This window comes from Vanessa tameamea, chromosome 5, assembly GCF_037043105.1.
Source record: "Vanessa tameamea isolate UH-Manoa-2023 chromosome 5, ilVanTame1 primary haplotype, whole genome shotgun sequence".
Taxonomy (NCBI): Eukaryota; Metazoa; Arthropoda; class Insecta; order Lepidoptera; family Nymphalidae; genus Vanessa; species Vanessa tameamea.
Window position 1 is genome coordinate 6,845,316 of NC_087313.1, and position 17,835 is coordinate 6,863,150.

The window sequence follows — 17,835 nt, forward strand, 5'->3', positions numbered from 1 at the left end:
ACAATAAATTCATATTTATAAACTATATACCTACTATTCATATAAGTTCTTCTTAATAAATCCAATTAATCATAGTTCACTTCGCACGCTTGGCGCGCTGTTTGGTCTGTTTAAATCTACATAGCTACGTTCAATATTTAGAAGGAATTGATTAGCTAGCACATTTTTATTTCATTTAGATGTTGTTTGTAACGCTCTACATACATATAAGTATATATAAAAAAATTCGATGTTCTCTTTGAATTTACAATGAGCTTACATATTGTCATGAAGCGCGCTTACAGTAGTATTAAAGACGCTGCCCGCGGTATTATGAGACGTCGGTGTTCAAACTGTACTTTGTAATTAATTTTAATATTGCGTAAACTATGTAATGGTTTTTAAAATACATTTTAATAATTAAAATTCAACTTTTCTCTTATTTCATCTTTCTGTATCATGGTGACCGATAACTAATATAAATTTCCGTTGATTCACTATTTTTGTATTATATATATATATTATGTTTCGCTCTTTTGGACCATTTCCTCTTATCGTATAATATATCGATTCGAGCTTGGATCATCACTATAACGTTCTATAAATTGCGTAAGTGTGTTATATAGAGCGTCCTACTCACACGAATCTTTAATACTACTATAATTCTCAAATCAGACACTTAATTTGGCCCCGTTAAATAAAATAAATATCACGAGAATGCTGATTCAACAATGAAATAGCACTGAATGGCTACATTATTCAATAACGAATATCGACTCTCACGTCTTTCATAATACGAATAGGCCTTTTTATATTAATGAATTTCAAGGGACATATTTAAAACCTGATTAATGTAAATTATGAATATTTCAACTGAATCTCATTCATTGTTAGTATTCCTTATTCTATTATCGAGATATAATATTCTTATCACATTATTGTGGTGCATTGTATTGACTCATATTTTTGGGAGTGTGCGATTCATATTTTAAACTATATTTTGAAATAATTTTACCTTCACTGAAGGCATAAAGACATTGTACTCTATAAAGATATCCAATACTCGATATCTAACTGTACAAAACATTGAATCTAATCTTATTTCTAATTGGTGATAATCATTTTGCCGACTAGAGGTCAACATACGGGGTACCATCTATTTTGTCGAGGTCTGCTAACAAATCGGCAGCTGGGGGAAGGGGATCTAAAATGTCTTCGCGTAAAATATCTAGCGGCGAAGCTAACCCTTGGTCACTTTCTACGACGGATCGTATTTGATTAGAAGTACAGATATCAACGGAGTTTCCATTGATAAGGAAATCTCTATTACTATAGCTAAAAACACTCCTATCCTCAGGTAATTGCGGAGTCGACGGTACAGACTTTGAAGATATACCATTGGAAACATTAGAATAATTCTCAGCGGCAAATAATTCTCTGGAACGACGAGAATCAATTTGCAAATTTGGAGTCGTACGTTTATACGGCAACGGTGTACTGGGTACTGATCGCGAAGTATAATATTTACTCTTCTCATTTACCATTTCAGTTAAATCAAATTCTATTCGATTTGTTCGTTTTAGAAACTCTTCAACGTTTGTACACGCATCATTGGGAAAAGTCTCGCTGAATTGAGCATTTCTATCGAGTAGCGCACCACCACTTGGTATAAAGGAATTTAACTGTTCTTCAGTTAGGATCTGCTGATCGGGCAAGGAGTCACAACCATTCGTCAGAGTATCATTAGTATTCAAAATGTTAGCCGTTGGTCCGGCATTAAGTACATCGTTACTACTATCAATCGCATCGTATATCTTATCTAAAGTTTCAGGGTTAAGACCGGCCTTTGAAATATCGCATGTGTCTGCGAGGGAACCGAAATCACAAAACTCATTGGGCACGGGCGTCGGAGGCACGGAACCGACAGGCGTGTTGTTGTAGCTCAGTAAGCCAATGTTCATTGGTGCTTGTTTAAGTGGAACGGATTGTGATCTAAATGAAGGGTCGTGGCCTAATCTAAAATTAGCTACGGGTTCTTGAAAAAATCTACTGACCTCACTCGACAATGGATCTGCTGATAGAGGTTGAGACAGTTCGCCATTCGTGTTATCACGAAATGCGTTCGGTACAAAGTTCAAACACACGTTGCTAGTACCGTTTGGTACTGTTGAATTTTGTAGCAACTGCTGTTTGTAATTTGAAAGAATGTTCGGTGATGGAGGAGCCGACATCGGTTGGCAATATTTAATATTAGGCCCACTTACGGATGTTTTCGAAAGCATAAATTTTTGATCATTTGGTATCGCAAATGGCATGGAACAAAGATCATTAACTCCTAGTGATAAGGGAATACGCCTTTTTCTTCCGTTATGTTTCGGTATTGGTCGAGAGCAATAACGTGACCTCGGCACTGGTGTATTCCTTGGACTGACAAACGGACTAGCTGCTGTACTATGAGATATGGGCGACGTTTGCAATGATCCACCCATTATTATGGTTTTATTAGTTTTAGATGGACTGTGCCCTCTGTGCCCAAAACTTAGTGGTGATTTCGAATTAAAATTCCCAGGTGAATGACATCCGTCTGATATAGGTACGAAATCGTATTGTTGAGTCCGTGTGGTTGGACTTTGAGGTTCGTTGTGGCAATTGCCGTTGTAAAGATGAGAACCGGCAGAGTTTATTAGTTGGTTGTGATTATTTTCCGTGGGACAATTTACAGAAATTCCATTTTCATTCGAAATCGTATCACAATTTTTATTAACAACTGTGTCATTTTCATTTGACAAACTGGTACCGTTTACTATTTCGATAATATTACCGACTGGTTTAAACGCTCCTTCGGAAATAGTAGTTTTTGTAACATGGGGCTCGTGTTTCTTATCTATGGGATGTTCCTGGGATTCCTGGTTGTTGATTACGTTCTGAGAAGTGGACCCACCTTGTGTGTGATTTTTTAAATTCTTAGCTAGTAATTCACGCAACTGTGATATTTTTTCATTCTTTCCTTGGCTGTGCTCGTCGTGTGGGTCCTGACCTGTTTCTAAAAAAGTAACTGGATTTCCAGCCGTGTTTGGATCTGCCGTCGCGTCGTATTCAGTGTCTCGGTGGTGAAAATATTGCAATAGCTCTTCCTCGTGCTCCTGGCTGTTCCCTTCATTGAGATAATCATCTAGGTCATGCTTGTCAATATTACAAATGCTGATTACACGTTCTCGATTTAAAATCTCAGAATGTTTCTCCTCACAAATCATTCCTGTTTTAATATTTATTCCGTCTAGACCACAACAGGAATCAGGCGTCGCGGAGCGTTCGTGTTGTTCCGCTCTATCTGGAGATAGTCCTTTCGTACGACCACAAAATTTTCTTATTTTATTGCGATCACACTTAGGCGTCGGAGCCTTCACCGACTGTGTCGGACTCGCCGCCTCCTGTTCCTCCCGGGCCAGCGCCGCGGCGGTGCTTTTGGACCGGCTCGTTAAGTTTTTTGGATCCTCTAAAAAAGCAACCTCAGAACGTACCGGCTCCACGGCGACGGAGGTAGACGAAGACGCCGGGTCGGTTCCGACGAGCGACTGACGCGCCGCGGCTAGCTTTCCGCCTAGTATTTCGGCCGCCCTCATTTTTTTCGGCAAATACTCAGTTCTCGGAAATTCTTCAGAGGGTTGGTTCACAGACCGCGTGTCGGTCTGCGAGGACCGCGGCGAGCTAGCCTGGGTCTCGCTCTGATACGTCTCCAAGATCAACTTCTTTCCGGGCAGCGGGAGGCGAGCCGTCGGCGGGTCCGGCGGCCGGCGCCGCTGCCACTCGGTGCGCTCGGTGGACAGGTCCAGAGACGCGTCGCTGCTCAGGTTGATCGGGACGTTGTGTGCGGTGTCGGGGGGCACGGCCAGGTCACGGTGCGCGTAGGGCGGCTCGAATACGTAGGGGTCGGGGCGATACTCGTGCACGGAGATGGCGGGGTGCGGCGCGGGCGGCGCGTGGGGGGGATGCGGTGGGTGCGCGCGGGGGGGCGCGCTGTACGGGAAGGTGGGCCGCACGTCGTACACGGGCACGTACGCCGGCTGGTAGCCGTACGCCGGTTCGGACAGCATCTCGCTCTCGTGTTTCACAGGTTGGTGCTGACTCACGTAGGAGGTAGACGGGGGCGACTCGCCGGAGACTTCCTGCCCCTTGTTTTTCTTTGGTCGACCGGGGGTTCCCTGCGTCTGGTGATCGACGTAGAGCGTAATAAATAAATGTCTATTAGTATATGTATTTAATAAAAACTGGTAAAACGTCCGAACTTACTTGTAATTTTCGTTTTAACTGTTGTTTCATTAACTGCGGACCCGATATTTCTTCCGAGGCGCCTGAAATAGCATGATAAAATTATACATATTTTAATTACTTAAGTAATAATATTTAAATATATGACAGAGTGTACATTTGTTTTATCACATAACATGAACACTTTGATTTGCTGTTTAGTTTCCAAGACGTTTCTTAACTTTAATTAGAGGAAAAATATATGTACCGTGAGCGGCAACTAGCGGCGGCGGGGAAGCGCTGGCCGGTCCGAGCGGAGCGCGCTGAGTGACGCTCATAGACACGAGATGTCTAGACAGCTCAGAGATATTCACAAACTTCATGCCTTTAAAAAATATATATTATGCTAGAAACATATTTAAATAAATAAAAATAAAATTAATAAGTCTCCTAGTACTTAAACAAGCAGGAATTATTATTCCGTAAGTTTGTTTGTGTAAACACAAGTAACAATCCGACCGAAGACAGGTCAGGTCCCTCGACTTATTAGAAAATATCGAATTCTACTACTACGGGACTGTTACTAATTTAATAAAATTTCTTAATATAAAACTAAAAATATACTTTGATCAGTTAGGCAAATATGTCACTAACCCGCATTGAAGCAGCGTGATTGAATATGCTCCAAAACCTTCTTCTCAAAGGGGGAAGAGGCCTTAGCCCAGCCCAACCCAGTGGGAAATTTACAGGCTGTTAATATTATGTTATATATGACTTACCGAATTTATTTTCAGCCCAATCACAAACTATTCTCTCACTTTCTTTCATAATTCCACTCGGCTCCTGAAATAATAAATACATTTATACCACACATTACCACTATTAAAATGATTAATAAAAATATAATAATATACCTTAGCAGATTCATCCAAGTCGGGTAACTGCGGTACTTCGAGTTTTACTTTTTTACGAAGACCAGCGTAACAGTATCTGGACAAAAAGGATTTTTTTTAATAATAAAAAAATATCAATGTCATTACTTATGACGAATGAAATTTATGTGAAAGAGTTGGTAAAACTCCTTTTGCGTCAGAAACGTCACCATATACCTGATTACGTGGGCAGGAAGAGAAAAGACAAATAAACTAGTTTGACCTTGAAATTATAACATGATTTGTCGAAATGTTAAATAACTATTATAGATTCGTGAAAAAAATGGAGTCTGAATGATGACATTTTTTTTATCGTTACACTGGAAGACAAATTGAAGTGAATATAAGTAGTTAAGTATAACAATGGGGTAATTTTAACAATCAAATTTCCATAAACAGGAGCATTAGTTGGAATAATATATTAAAAAAAAATAGGACGAATTAGTTGGAAATTCGATCGATACGACCTTTCCCCATTGCTGATCTTGCCCCAACTTAACCTATTATAAATACATATATATGTATATATACATATATATACATATATATTTTATTAATCAAGAACAGTTCTTAGTATGTAATATAATAGTGCAAATTCTATGAAATATGTAAACGTAAGGTATGAATAATATAGAATAGATAAGTTTTGTTCAAATTTGAACTTGACGCTCTACTTTTATTGTACCTAATATGAAATTCACGTAATCATGTTATTTCCATAGTTATTTTAATGAATTCTCATTACCTAGAATTACCACGAGTTCCCAGACGACGTGGACGAACGGTTGGGTAAACTTGTTTCATTACTTTACCAAAATCAGCAGTCGATAGAGGCTTCATGTTGCTACTCATACAATGGGCTCTGAAAAAAAATTAAAGCTTGCCGATTAGAGCTGTCATTTAGGAAGCAGTAAACATTAACTAAATTACAAATGCAAATCATATAAAGGGATCAGCAAAAAAATGTTATAAAAAACTGATGATCATCTTCAGCGAAATTTATAGGATGCGTGATCCATAGTGATATATATGGCGGACCAGCAAGTGGGCCACCCGGTTGTACGTGGTCACCACCGCCCATAGACATTGGCGCTGTAAGAAATATAAACCATTCCTTACATCCCCAATGCACAACGAATCTTGGGAACTAAGATGTAATATCCCTTGTGCTTGTAGTTATACTGGCTTACTCACCCTTCAAACCATAACACAACAAGTCAGCATTGGTGTTTGGCGGTAGAATATCTGGTGAGTGGGTGGTACCTACTCCGGGCCTACACAAAGTCCTATCACCAAGTAAACTACTAATTGGTGTACCAGAAACTTTAGTTTAGAAAACTATCATTGCTTTATTTTAAGTGAATATAAATTCACTCTATTATACAAACTTGCTAAAACATTCTAATAAGTTTATTAATAAAATAGAAACTTGATATTTCAAAGTAAAGGTAAAAATTTGTATTACATAAAAAGGACTAACAATTATTTAATTATCTGTATATTAAAAAGGTGTATTTATTTATTTATTTATTTATTTATTTATTTATTGGAAAAGTTACACCATCAACATATCACTAAGCACTTAAAATTAATATCTGTTGGGTAACATACAAAATGATACGTCATTAAAGGTGTAAACAACATTCAAGATTATATATTTCGGCTTTTAGTTCTTAGAACTTAAATAAATGTATCCTCTGGAAAACTTTAATAGTACCATAAAAAATATTTTAAATAATACAGGAGGTTTAAAAATATATTACATATACATTTTAAATTATATTAGGATATGTATATTTTTAAAATAACATCAGTCTTGTCATATCTAAGAAGGAAGTAACTTCAATGCACATAATAAAGTGACATATTATTGAATAGTAGTACATTACAGTATCAACAAATATTTCATAATATTGCTAAACTAAATATATATATAGTTTTTTTTTCAACTATAAATATGTTTTAAGCATATTGTAACACATGTTTAGATCCATGTATAATGTTTAATACCAAAGTCCTTGTCATTATTTTAATCTAATCTATATTAAATACCTATACAAAATTATATTGATAAGAGATGTTTGATTTTTTTTAGTTTTTTTGATAACTTAGCCCTTAATAAGGGAGATAATAAAAAAGATAAAGTCTAAAGTTATGACACATTGTGTTATGTCAGATTGCATGAACACTGTATCTTTTCTGATAAAATGGCATTATTTCAAAAGAATATATTGGAAGTATATTTAATTTTTATAGTAAAAAAAAAAACAATAAATTAACATTAAAATAATTTTATATGTTATATTGGAAATGACTAAGTATGGTTATGGATAATAGCAAAAATAAAGTACTACACTTTATTTTTTTATATATATTCTTACGAGCAATATCGATAGGATAGTGTTTTATTCATTAATAATAATTAAAAAAGATGTTCTAAGCGAAAAAAAATCCTCAAGATTATATTTTTATTCTCTGCCTTGCAATATTATATATATATTTTTAATAATAATATCTTTTTGCAAATGTAATTTTAATTTGTCTTGGAAAATGTTATGTATGTTATGATATGATTATGAAAAGAAAAAAAATACAGTAAATATTGAGTAGGTGTAAAAAAATTATAAGACCATAAAATAATACTCACATGTATTCATCATAAACATCCTGCTTAGGCAATGAGACATCAGGATCAACTTCCAAATGTGTCTGTATCCAAGTTACAGTTTGCTGCAATTCAGCTCTAAAAAGATAAAAAAGGACTCTAAATACTATAGTGATAGTGGTTATGGTGTACACAATTTCTAATTAGCAGGAATTTCACATACTGCTTTCTCGTTCTTATGATTGGGGCAGAAAAGGAATGCAATTAGTTTAGTGTAGAGCTAGTGTACAATAGGATAAAATTTCTATTCATATTAAAAGATATGATTCTCAGATTTTTTAAAGGTTTTTTTAAGGTTTTTAATTCTTGATTCCTTATAAGTATTGGAAATTAGCAAAATATATACATATAATGACATTGATCTATTTTGATTGCACTAAACTTCAAAATTGAAAGTTCTATTTTTAAAATTTAAATCACCTGGATCCCAAAGGGTTTATAGGCTGCTTAAGAGGGTCATGTGGAGGTACGCCAGTTGGTAGCCGGAGATAAAGCAACAGTCTCTCCGCTCCACTCAGGGCCTCCACTGCCTCTAGCAGCTGTGACACTCTTTGTCTGCCTTCTTGACTAAACATTGGATGTTTTACAGTATTCATTATTATATTTCTTATTTTTAATATGGATAGATAGAGATATAATATAAGATAATAAGTACAAAACCATTTTTATCAATTATTTCAACATGTACATCGTCTTGATACATGTCAAAAAGGTATAGAAATGTTTTTTTATTTAATATGATAAATAAATATAATTATAGCAATTTATACTGAGTTGTATTTAATAGTCTAAGCATTTATTTATTACTTCGGAAATTATTACCTGTCTTGTTTTTAAGATTTAATAGCACAGGCTATATTATTTAGTGTAAGAAAATAGTAAGCCAATAGATATAATGACATTTTCATTCTATTACCATAATTTGATAGGTTTCAATAAGATAGATATATATGTTTACTTTTGTTTAATAAACAACTAAAGACAATTTACTTCTACTAAATTTCACTTCAAACTTATGCAGAGGCTGCTGAGGAGAAGATGATCAGGTATAAATTCAGCGTTGTATTGAATTACTTAAATATTTATTACCTGAGAGTGTTCTCGACAATTTGCTGCATGGAAGCTATTTTGCTTGAGTCCATCTTGGAGACCATACCATCGGTTGGACTAATACCGGTACCCGTGGCACTCGATGGGCCAGGAACGGCACTAGGAGCGACGACACTTTCTTTATCGTAAGACGCAGTTTGCCTATGTTTTGGATGATTGACATTTTCCCGATGAAGTTTCGCGTCATCCACTAATTCTCTTTCAGTTTTAACATTTTTCGAATTATCATCAGTAGCCCAAGGTTGAAATGGAGTTGTGCTTTCCATTCTAACCCTGACAATTTTTCAGAATTATGTTTTTTGATTTCATATTGAAACATTTATCATAATTTATTATGCGTAACAAAACTCCATTTTCTTGACAATTGACATTTGATCAGCTGTGCGGTGAGGTAGAGTAAGAGGGGGGACATTAGACTGGGTTTCTATATATAAAAAGTATGTACTACGTTTTTTATTGTATTTATATTTTTATTTGTATAGTTTTTATTACCTAAGAAAATTATAATATTTAAAAGGGAAATATTTTCCTCAAGCAAACCAAAGCAAGGTGAAAAGAAACTCAAACCAATAATTATATTAAAATAATCAAAGTATTTTACAATGACAAAATAATAAATAGATAAACAGTTAATAACTATTAAATGTAAAAATATTCTATGCAAGTTTTCTTTAGTATTTTTTTTTTCTTAACGATGAATTTTAGGACAAAATTGCACAGATATTTTATTAAAACTATAAATAAAACTATTTTTGCCAATGTTATGTATATACATTCGAGATTTTATTAGTAAACTAACCGAAAAAGCTTTTATGGGGAGGAAGTTTCATAATATTTTTAACATCATTAATTTACACAACAAAGCACACAACAGCTGATGATTTGATTGATACTGTATCCTTATTATTTTAATTGTGTTTTTATCGAAATTTTACTTTATAATTGTTTAATTAAAAATTTTATATAATTATATGATTAAGATTTCTGTTTATATCATATGTGTTTTTATTTTCAGATTAACATTTTATTTGATAACTGCTACTGTGTTTTTATTTATTATCTATAATCTAATATCTGTTATTACCTGCAAGGCTGCTATTACCTACCTTCCTTAGAAAATGACGTATATTTACATATTTGTATTTCTAAAATAAGTACGTTTTTAGGAAAATTCATCTCTAAAGTTGATTTTTCTGAAGAGTGGAGAATTAAATATAAGGTACAAATAAAAATCGCAAAAGTTTAATGTGTATTTTTTTTTCGGGACACAATTGTGTATTTTATTTTTTGAAATCATGTTATAAATGTTATTTTGACATATTAATCACATAATTTGACTACAAACAATCATGAATGTCATATTTTTTATAAAATTGGTAGCCGGACGTCTAATGGGCCACTTAACCAATGGTTATCGGCACTCATAGACATCGGCGCTGTAAGAAATATTGACCATTCCTTTGGAACTAATATATTATATCCCTTGGGTTCACTAACTTCTTAAATGGGAACACCACAATACTGAATATTGATTTTTGATGGTAGAATATCTGTGTGGGTAAATTAATAAGCACTCATTAGATATTCATTAAAGATTTTTCACTATCAGTTTTAAATAAAGATTTAAAAATACATAAAGTTTTAATTATACAACCTTGGGCATAATTTAATTTATATTTTTGGTTGCTATATTAATAGTAACTATATTTCATTTTATATTTTTTAATATTCATTTTGTGTTCTCACAACTTAAATTTACTTATTATTCTTAGTTTCTTCTAAAATCTAGTTATCTTAACTATTTTTTTATCTTTGTAATAAACCAAAATGTATGTAGATATTACTTGTAAATTACATGAAAATAGTTGTAAATAGATAATTCTAATTAAAAACAATGAAAAGTTGATGAATAATTAAGATCAGATGTAATCGAATTTTCTTCAGTTTTTAAAATTCGAAGTAACCCTAAAGTGAAAGATTTTTTTAAAGTTGTTGTTGATTGTATACCAGATAAATGTAACATGCAACTTGTCAAAAATAATAACACTTCAAAATATTTTACAATAACAATATGCACATTATAAGAAAATTTACCAAAATAAAAATAAAATGACAATAATTTTACTTATCCTTTGATCACATTAATTGAAGTTTGATACAAATTATTATTACCGTTAACCTTCCTAATAACTTCTTAATTAAAGCTACATTGCTAATAATTGATTAGATTATTAAATGTGCATATAAACCTGTTGTTATAGCGTCCAGCCAGCTCAGCTCATTGTGAGTGCATTGCATTTTTACCATTCTCACAAAATCTTAATGGTTCATTCTATATCAAAATAACTTTCGGTCAAAATTTCAGACAATTTCGGCTGAGGGTAGTGTTTTCTGGCCAAAGGTGGCTGAAGCTGAAGATAAAGGTTCGGTTGGACACTATAAATTTTGTATATAAAATATTAAATAACAGATTTTAAAAAATCTATATTGTTTTTATTCAGGTGCAAGATGGCTGATGATATTGATATAGAAGAGCATGATGTTATGGAAAATCCAATGATAAAACAGATTTTTCCAGATTTATCTATACTTAAAAAAGAAATATTAGATTATGATGATGGTATGTATTTAATTATTAATTTAATAATAAATGCTAATGGATTTCATTGATTCATAAAAGACATTGGACATGGAGTTCTATATATACTTAGGTACTAAAAGTAAATAAATTATAGTTTTTTTAAAGACCTTAAGGCATTAAGTAACTGTGTATCATTTATCGCAGATATTAAACAGGAGAAAAAATAGGTTACAAAACCAAATGGTGTTTATATAAGTATAGTATGTGATTCAAATAAGAATAACAATATCTTAATCAATGCCTTAAAACAAAGAAGATTCGTTGCTATTGGTATGGTGAGCAAAACAAATATTTTTGTATAAGTATTTATTTACAAAAGAAAAATGAAGATTTTATCTGCATCTAGTAATTCCGCTCATTTCTGATAATTTTCAGATTAGTCATATCATTCCTGTTGCAGCATAATCTATCTCTTATAAATAAACCACAGCAACAACTTTTATTTTAAAAATTGGAAAAAATAAAAGTTATTTTTTCAGCATGGAGTTGTTGAACTCACTAGTCCCATCCGTTCAATGGAACATATAACTATAAACTCATTGGTTTTGGGCTAGCAATATTGAGTTTTAATGTGATTAATTTATCAATAGCTACCTGAGCTTGCGGCATCATCCGCGTGAAGTTCCTTCCTCTCATACAACATATGACTTTCCTTGGTTCAAGCAAACTCTGTACTAAGTTACATCAAATTTCCTCCTTGGTTTAACCATAGCAGTGTAGTTGTGACGTTCCGTGTCGAATAATATTCTATAGCAAGTGTATCCTCCAACCTGCACTGGGGTAGTGTGACGGAATAAGCCGTATACTGTAAATGCTAGTGCAATTTATTTATTGTGCGGTGTTAATCTTTAATTTTGTCTGTCCTATACTTATCGAAGCATAAGTATTTTTGTGTTGTAGTTTGTATTATAGAAACATTTTAAATAAATTGATTATAAGGTAATTTTACCCATGCAATGTCAGAGATAAACTTTGGTTAAGCCCGTAACTCCGATTGTTGTATTATATCTATATCTATTGACGCGTTGGTATTCAGAACACCCGCTAATTTTATTTTCAAGGTTAAATCGAAAAAAAATACAATTTTTCATAAAATATTTATTACAATAATCATGAAAACAAATAATTTTAATGGATTTGACCTTGAAGATATGCGAATACTTTACCTCGTCTCCGTTATTAGCGTGTCGAAATACATATGTATATCAACTTAAGTACACCCGATGTATGATGTATTGTAAGTTATAAAAAGAATTAAGAGAAAAATATGTTACGCAAATATTTTTTTGCTAACCATACTTTTCAAGTGCCATTGACAGGTCGAGGTGACTGTTTTTTTCGCAATTTTTTTATTATTTGGATTGCATAATACAAAATAAGATATCAAGTAATTAAAATTTAAATACATAATGTATAAATATAAAATATAATTTATAAACACCAAATAATTTATAAGTTTATTGTATGTATATATATATACATATAATATATTACTTCGATATTATTATTTTACTTCAATATTGTTTTTACAGATATTCATCATGAATTAAATTCTATTTACGAATCTGAAAATCAATTGTACAGAAATATAAATAGAAATAAACTAGTCACAGGTAAATTTACGAACACAAGAAGAACTAAACCAAAAAAAGATATTTTACCTAAAAAAATAAAAATGCAATTAATATCAGAAGTTAGAATTCATTTGAAAAATATTAGGTCTGAACTATTAAGAAGTAAAAAATTCTGCAAAATATGCCTAATACTTTTTTCTAAAACAGATGGCCTCAGTAATCATCAATTGCTTTGTCATAATGCAACAGATGATGGAAAAGATACATCTCATAAGCAATATAATGTAAAAAGTAACATTGATAAACAAATAGAATGTCCAGTGTACATGAACACAGATTATTTAAGCCAACATGATAAACACACTAATTTTATAAGAAACATGAATGACACTGAACTTGAAAAACCTAATAAGATTAACGAAGTTGATATAATGGTTAAACCGAATGACCCTAAAGATAAAAGTAATGATAGCAATTTAGCGAAATCATGTTTTCATTGTAGTGACGTATTTTCATCTCGGCAATCCTTAATAGATCACTTGTATGAAATATTAAATAACAAGAACAATAAATTACAAAACTCACAGCATACAAATGAAAGAGATTTTATTCAGAAAAATTATGAAATTTTACAAAGTGCTAAAGATCAGCAGAAAATATATAAAGGTCCAGCTGAAGAAGACGATATACAAACGAGTAATTTATATTGTTGTCCAATCTGCTCATATTATTTCAATGTAAAAAAGTTCTACGTGGGACATTTATTGATTAAACATAAACTGAGTAAAAAAGTTCAAATAAAATCCGTCGATTTCAGTTCGAAATGTAAATTTTGTAACTTAAACTATAGTGATGTTCTATCATATAACACCCATTTACGTAAAAATCATAGAAATGAAATGATAAAAAAACATAACAATGAATTATTTCAGAAATCATCAAATACTAGAAAACTAAATAGTACGAGTGAAATTAACATGCAGATCATTAATAATAATTCACAAGATAAGTTACTTTTGAAAGGAATAAATGAAGTTCGTATATTGGCTTCAAAAGTAATTATTTTTAAATGCGTTAAGTGTGAGATACATTTTATAACATTTGACTCTGCTACAAACCATTCTGAGCGCGTACTATCTATTAACTGGAAATGCTTAAAATGTCAAAATACTTTTAAACGAAATGACAAAAATCTCCATAAGAAACAACACACATATTCTAATTACTTCAGTGTTATCGAAGTAAATGGTGACGGTCAAGATAAAATGCATCAATGTCACAAAAGTGACGAGAATATTAAGAAAGAAAACTTTTCTAATCAGTTGCCTGGTTGTGAATCTCAATCCTCAATTCAATTAAGGAAATATATCATGCATTATTACTTTTGCTCTGCTTGTAAATCTTACATACCAACACACGGCAATGTGGAAATTCATCGTAAATCGAATTGTGTAAATATTAAAACTTACGTTTGCGAGTTCTGTGGGCTTATGTTTAGTGGAAGACTTTTAACTGTACATAGAATGTTACACCAAAGATATAATTCGAAACTGCAAGATTTTACATTTTACAATTTAAGTTCGAAACAAATATTACCTATAAAACCTAGTTTTCCCAAATGCATAACCTGTGAAATCCATTTCATTTTTAAACATGAAGTTGAGAGTCACGTATGCGAAAAGAGCGTTTATTCTACATGCCCAGATTGTAAAATGAAATTCTCTGATTCAGCTTGCACATTACATGAACAGTTTCATCGTTACGAATTAAAAGAAACTGATATTAATTTAGTCCTTACGTTACCCGACGTAATGGAAGATACCAGTCCAAAATATAATTGTAGCGATAAAATTCAATACCTTTATACATGTAAAAATTGCGACGTATCTATGAATGTCTATGATGAAGTTATAGAACATTGTCATTCACATGCTAATCTTAATAAAATAGATTTAAAACTAGATGAGGTTAAATGTAAAATATGTAATGTCACTTTTGTTAGGTCGAGCTTTAAAGAACATCAAAAGTTACATTTAATTTTTACAAAGCATCAGCTCAAGTATTTGTCATTTGATGTATTACATTTCAATTCCAATAATGATGAGTGGCTTGGACATTTGTTTGGTTCGTTTGATAGAAATACAATAAATAAAATTATTGACAATTCTATATACAAATATGAGCATCGAGTAAGAATGGAGATTATACAAAATGGTTCAAACGCATTACCATTGTTCAAATGTGACAAATGTAAGTGTTATGTAAATAGTAGTTCTATTTACAAACACATAGAGAACTGTAGTATCGATTCTGATAAATTTTATTGTAAAACATGTAATATATCATTGGCGAATATCATTTCTAAAATTGAACATGAAAAACATCATACTGATTTTAGAATTAATTTGTCATTGTGTAGAATTGTTACTTTCAACCGAGAAGAAGATAAAGTTTTTAATAAAAATATATCAAGGATAAAATATTACGTTTTATATCAATGTAGATATTGTCATGAGGTACTCGAAGGTAAACATTATTTCCTTAGCCATAAGTGTTACTGCCACAAATGTAAAAATTGTAATATATGCGGATTACTTATAAATGAAAGAGATTACGTTAGGCATTTATTTAAACATAAAGTATTGAATAGTTTCAATAGAAAGGTTATGAAAGTCGTTTTGATTGGTAATTATATTTTAAATAAGAATGAAACAAGAACAAATAGCCTCATATCTAAATTCACCGGGATGGTATGCGATTATACGTTTTACAAATGCGTTAACTGTGACGTTTGCGTTAGAGATCAACGTAGTACAGTTCGACACTACTGTTTAATCGACGCTGCTAAATCCAAGTGTCCTCGTTGTGGCTTGAGTTTTGATGAAGGAAAATTTAAAGGTCATCTGAAATTGCATGATACCGATCCGGACTTTACAAAAGATACCATACTGATAAAAGAATTCGGATCTAATAAATCAACAATTGAAGAAAATTGTGTATTTGAGAACGTTAAAACTGAATCAAAAGATTTTCTAGTGAATGAAATAGTCGTCCCGAATAGCGATGTTGAACGCGCTAATGAAAGAAATGATTTAATTCCATCATCAGAAATAATAGTTAAAATTTATAAATGTTATTGCGGTCTACACTTTATAAACCAAATAGATGTAAGCGAGCATATTAAGAAGTGCTCTGGTCTTATTAAGAGTAAACAGAGTAAACAAGATTGTTTCAAGTGTGGACTTACATTTACTCAGAGTGTTTTATTTAAACACTTATTGGAACATCATGGAGGTAAAAAAAAGACATTTCAATATGAAATTATTGTATGTTCAAATAATTTTCCACCTCTATTCTAGCGTTCCATTTATAATGTGTATTTTGTATAAAAATTGTGAAACCCAATGATTTCTTCATTGAATTTGTTTTTTTTTCTTCATTTTGGTTTAAATCGTTCGATTTACTTAAGAGCAAACCCTTGAATATATATACTTATATGTAAATGATTAAAATAAATAAATTACAAGTATTCGCGATAATGAATATTAAAACCTATCGGTGAGTTTACTAAACAAAATATGTTTCTTTAAATATGTAGAGGTCTTAAAATTACTGTAGTGAGATGCTGGTAATTCAACTATCAGTATCCATTCAACACAATAAAATAATATTACTTTTTCTATATACAAATTATTACTGTACGTTTATTTTTTGTATAGGGAATACTATATAAACAACATGTTCTAAAATGTGACTATGTACAAAATGTAACTATCGAAAAATAAATAATTTAAAATGATTTTCGTTTTATTTAGCTTACTAGCAATGGAAGTGTGATGAGATGGTTTGTATCAGTTTTTATTTTGTCCAACTAAAGATATTTTTCAAATATATTTATTTTAAATATAAATAACTATCTTAAAAACAAATCTAAATGCTTAATCGCTCGATAATTAGTATTAATCGATACTAATTATCAATCAATATTATCATCTCCTCTTCATGAATATTTAAAGTTTAATTGACTAAAATTTGATACTGTTTATATCATTTTAGTTATCCATGTCCACAGACAGTAATAGATGTATTGTAAAGACTAACGGAATGTTTGTTTCTATATTTTGGCGTTTTTAGTTTTATCTAAAGCAATTAATTGTATCGTACATGAAACGACATTAAACAAACTTAATCATTACGGCATTTATAATAAGGCTCTTAAACTCATTGCTTTAAATCTCACTGAAAAACTGAACGATTACTATCAGTCGAATAAAGTATTTTAGTATATAGATATGAGTGTGTGTTCTCGAGTACAAATTTGTTGTCTTCTTATGTTAAAATTAAATGGTGATATGAACTACGCACTGTGATATGAAACTTAATAACAATAAGTAGTTACTCCGCTCTAAAAAGAAATTCATCCTTGCATAAGTTCCCACCATGTCTTACCTACTTATGCGCCTTTCTCTACATATCGTATATTATTTTAAATTAATACAAGCTAAGGAGAAAATCCAAATTAAGGAACACAAAAACTTACAAATATTGTTTGTATATACACATACTCTAGCTTCGACTGTTCAAGAAAGTGGCTCCTACTTGTTGGTAGGGCATTGTGCAAGGCCACCTGGGTAGTTACTACCCTATACTATAACTAAACACAGCCCGGCTTATAGGATGAGTGAC

The 17,835-nt window shown here is 31.8% G+C and overlaps 2 protein-coding genes across 2 annotated transcripts; one reads left to right on the top strand and one right to left on the bottom strand.

The window, feature by feature from the left end:
- Nucleotides 1–506: 506 nt before the first annotated feature.
- Nucleotides 507–9,325, bottom strand: LOC113392625 (uncharacterized). Its single transcript, XM_026629141.2, has 9 exons — nt 8,914–9,325; nt 8,245–8,391; nt 7,807–7,902; nt 5,905–6,021; nt 5,142–5,217; nt 5,007–5,070; nt 4,496–4,612; nt 4,270–4,331; nt 507–4,187 (listed from the first exon to the last, which is right to left on the bottom strand). Exons 1-9 carry the CDS (start codon nt 9,198–9,200, stop codon nt 1,110–1,112), a joined length of 4,044 nt encoding a protein of 1,347 aa, XP_026484926.1. The 5' UTR covers nt 9,201–9,325; the 3' UTR covers nt 507–1,109.
- A 705-nt stretch (nt 9,326–10,030) lies between these two features.
- LOC113392626 (zinc finger protein 91-like) lies at nt 10,031–16,616 on the top strand. The gene is made up of 3 exons (XM_026629142.2): nt 10,031–10,153; nt 11,436–11,554; nt 13,108–16,616. The coding sequence occupies exons 2-3, from the start codon at nt 11,443–11,445 to the stop codon at nt 16,506–16,508; spliced, it is 3,513 nt and encodes a 1,170-aa protein (XP_026484927.2). The 5' UTR covers nt 10,031–10,153; nt 11,436–11,442; the 3' UTR covers nt 16,509–16,616.
- The last annotated feature ends 1,219 nt before the right edge of the window (nt 16,617–17,835 follow it).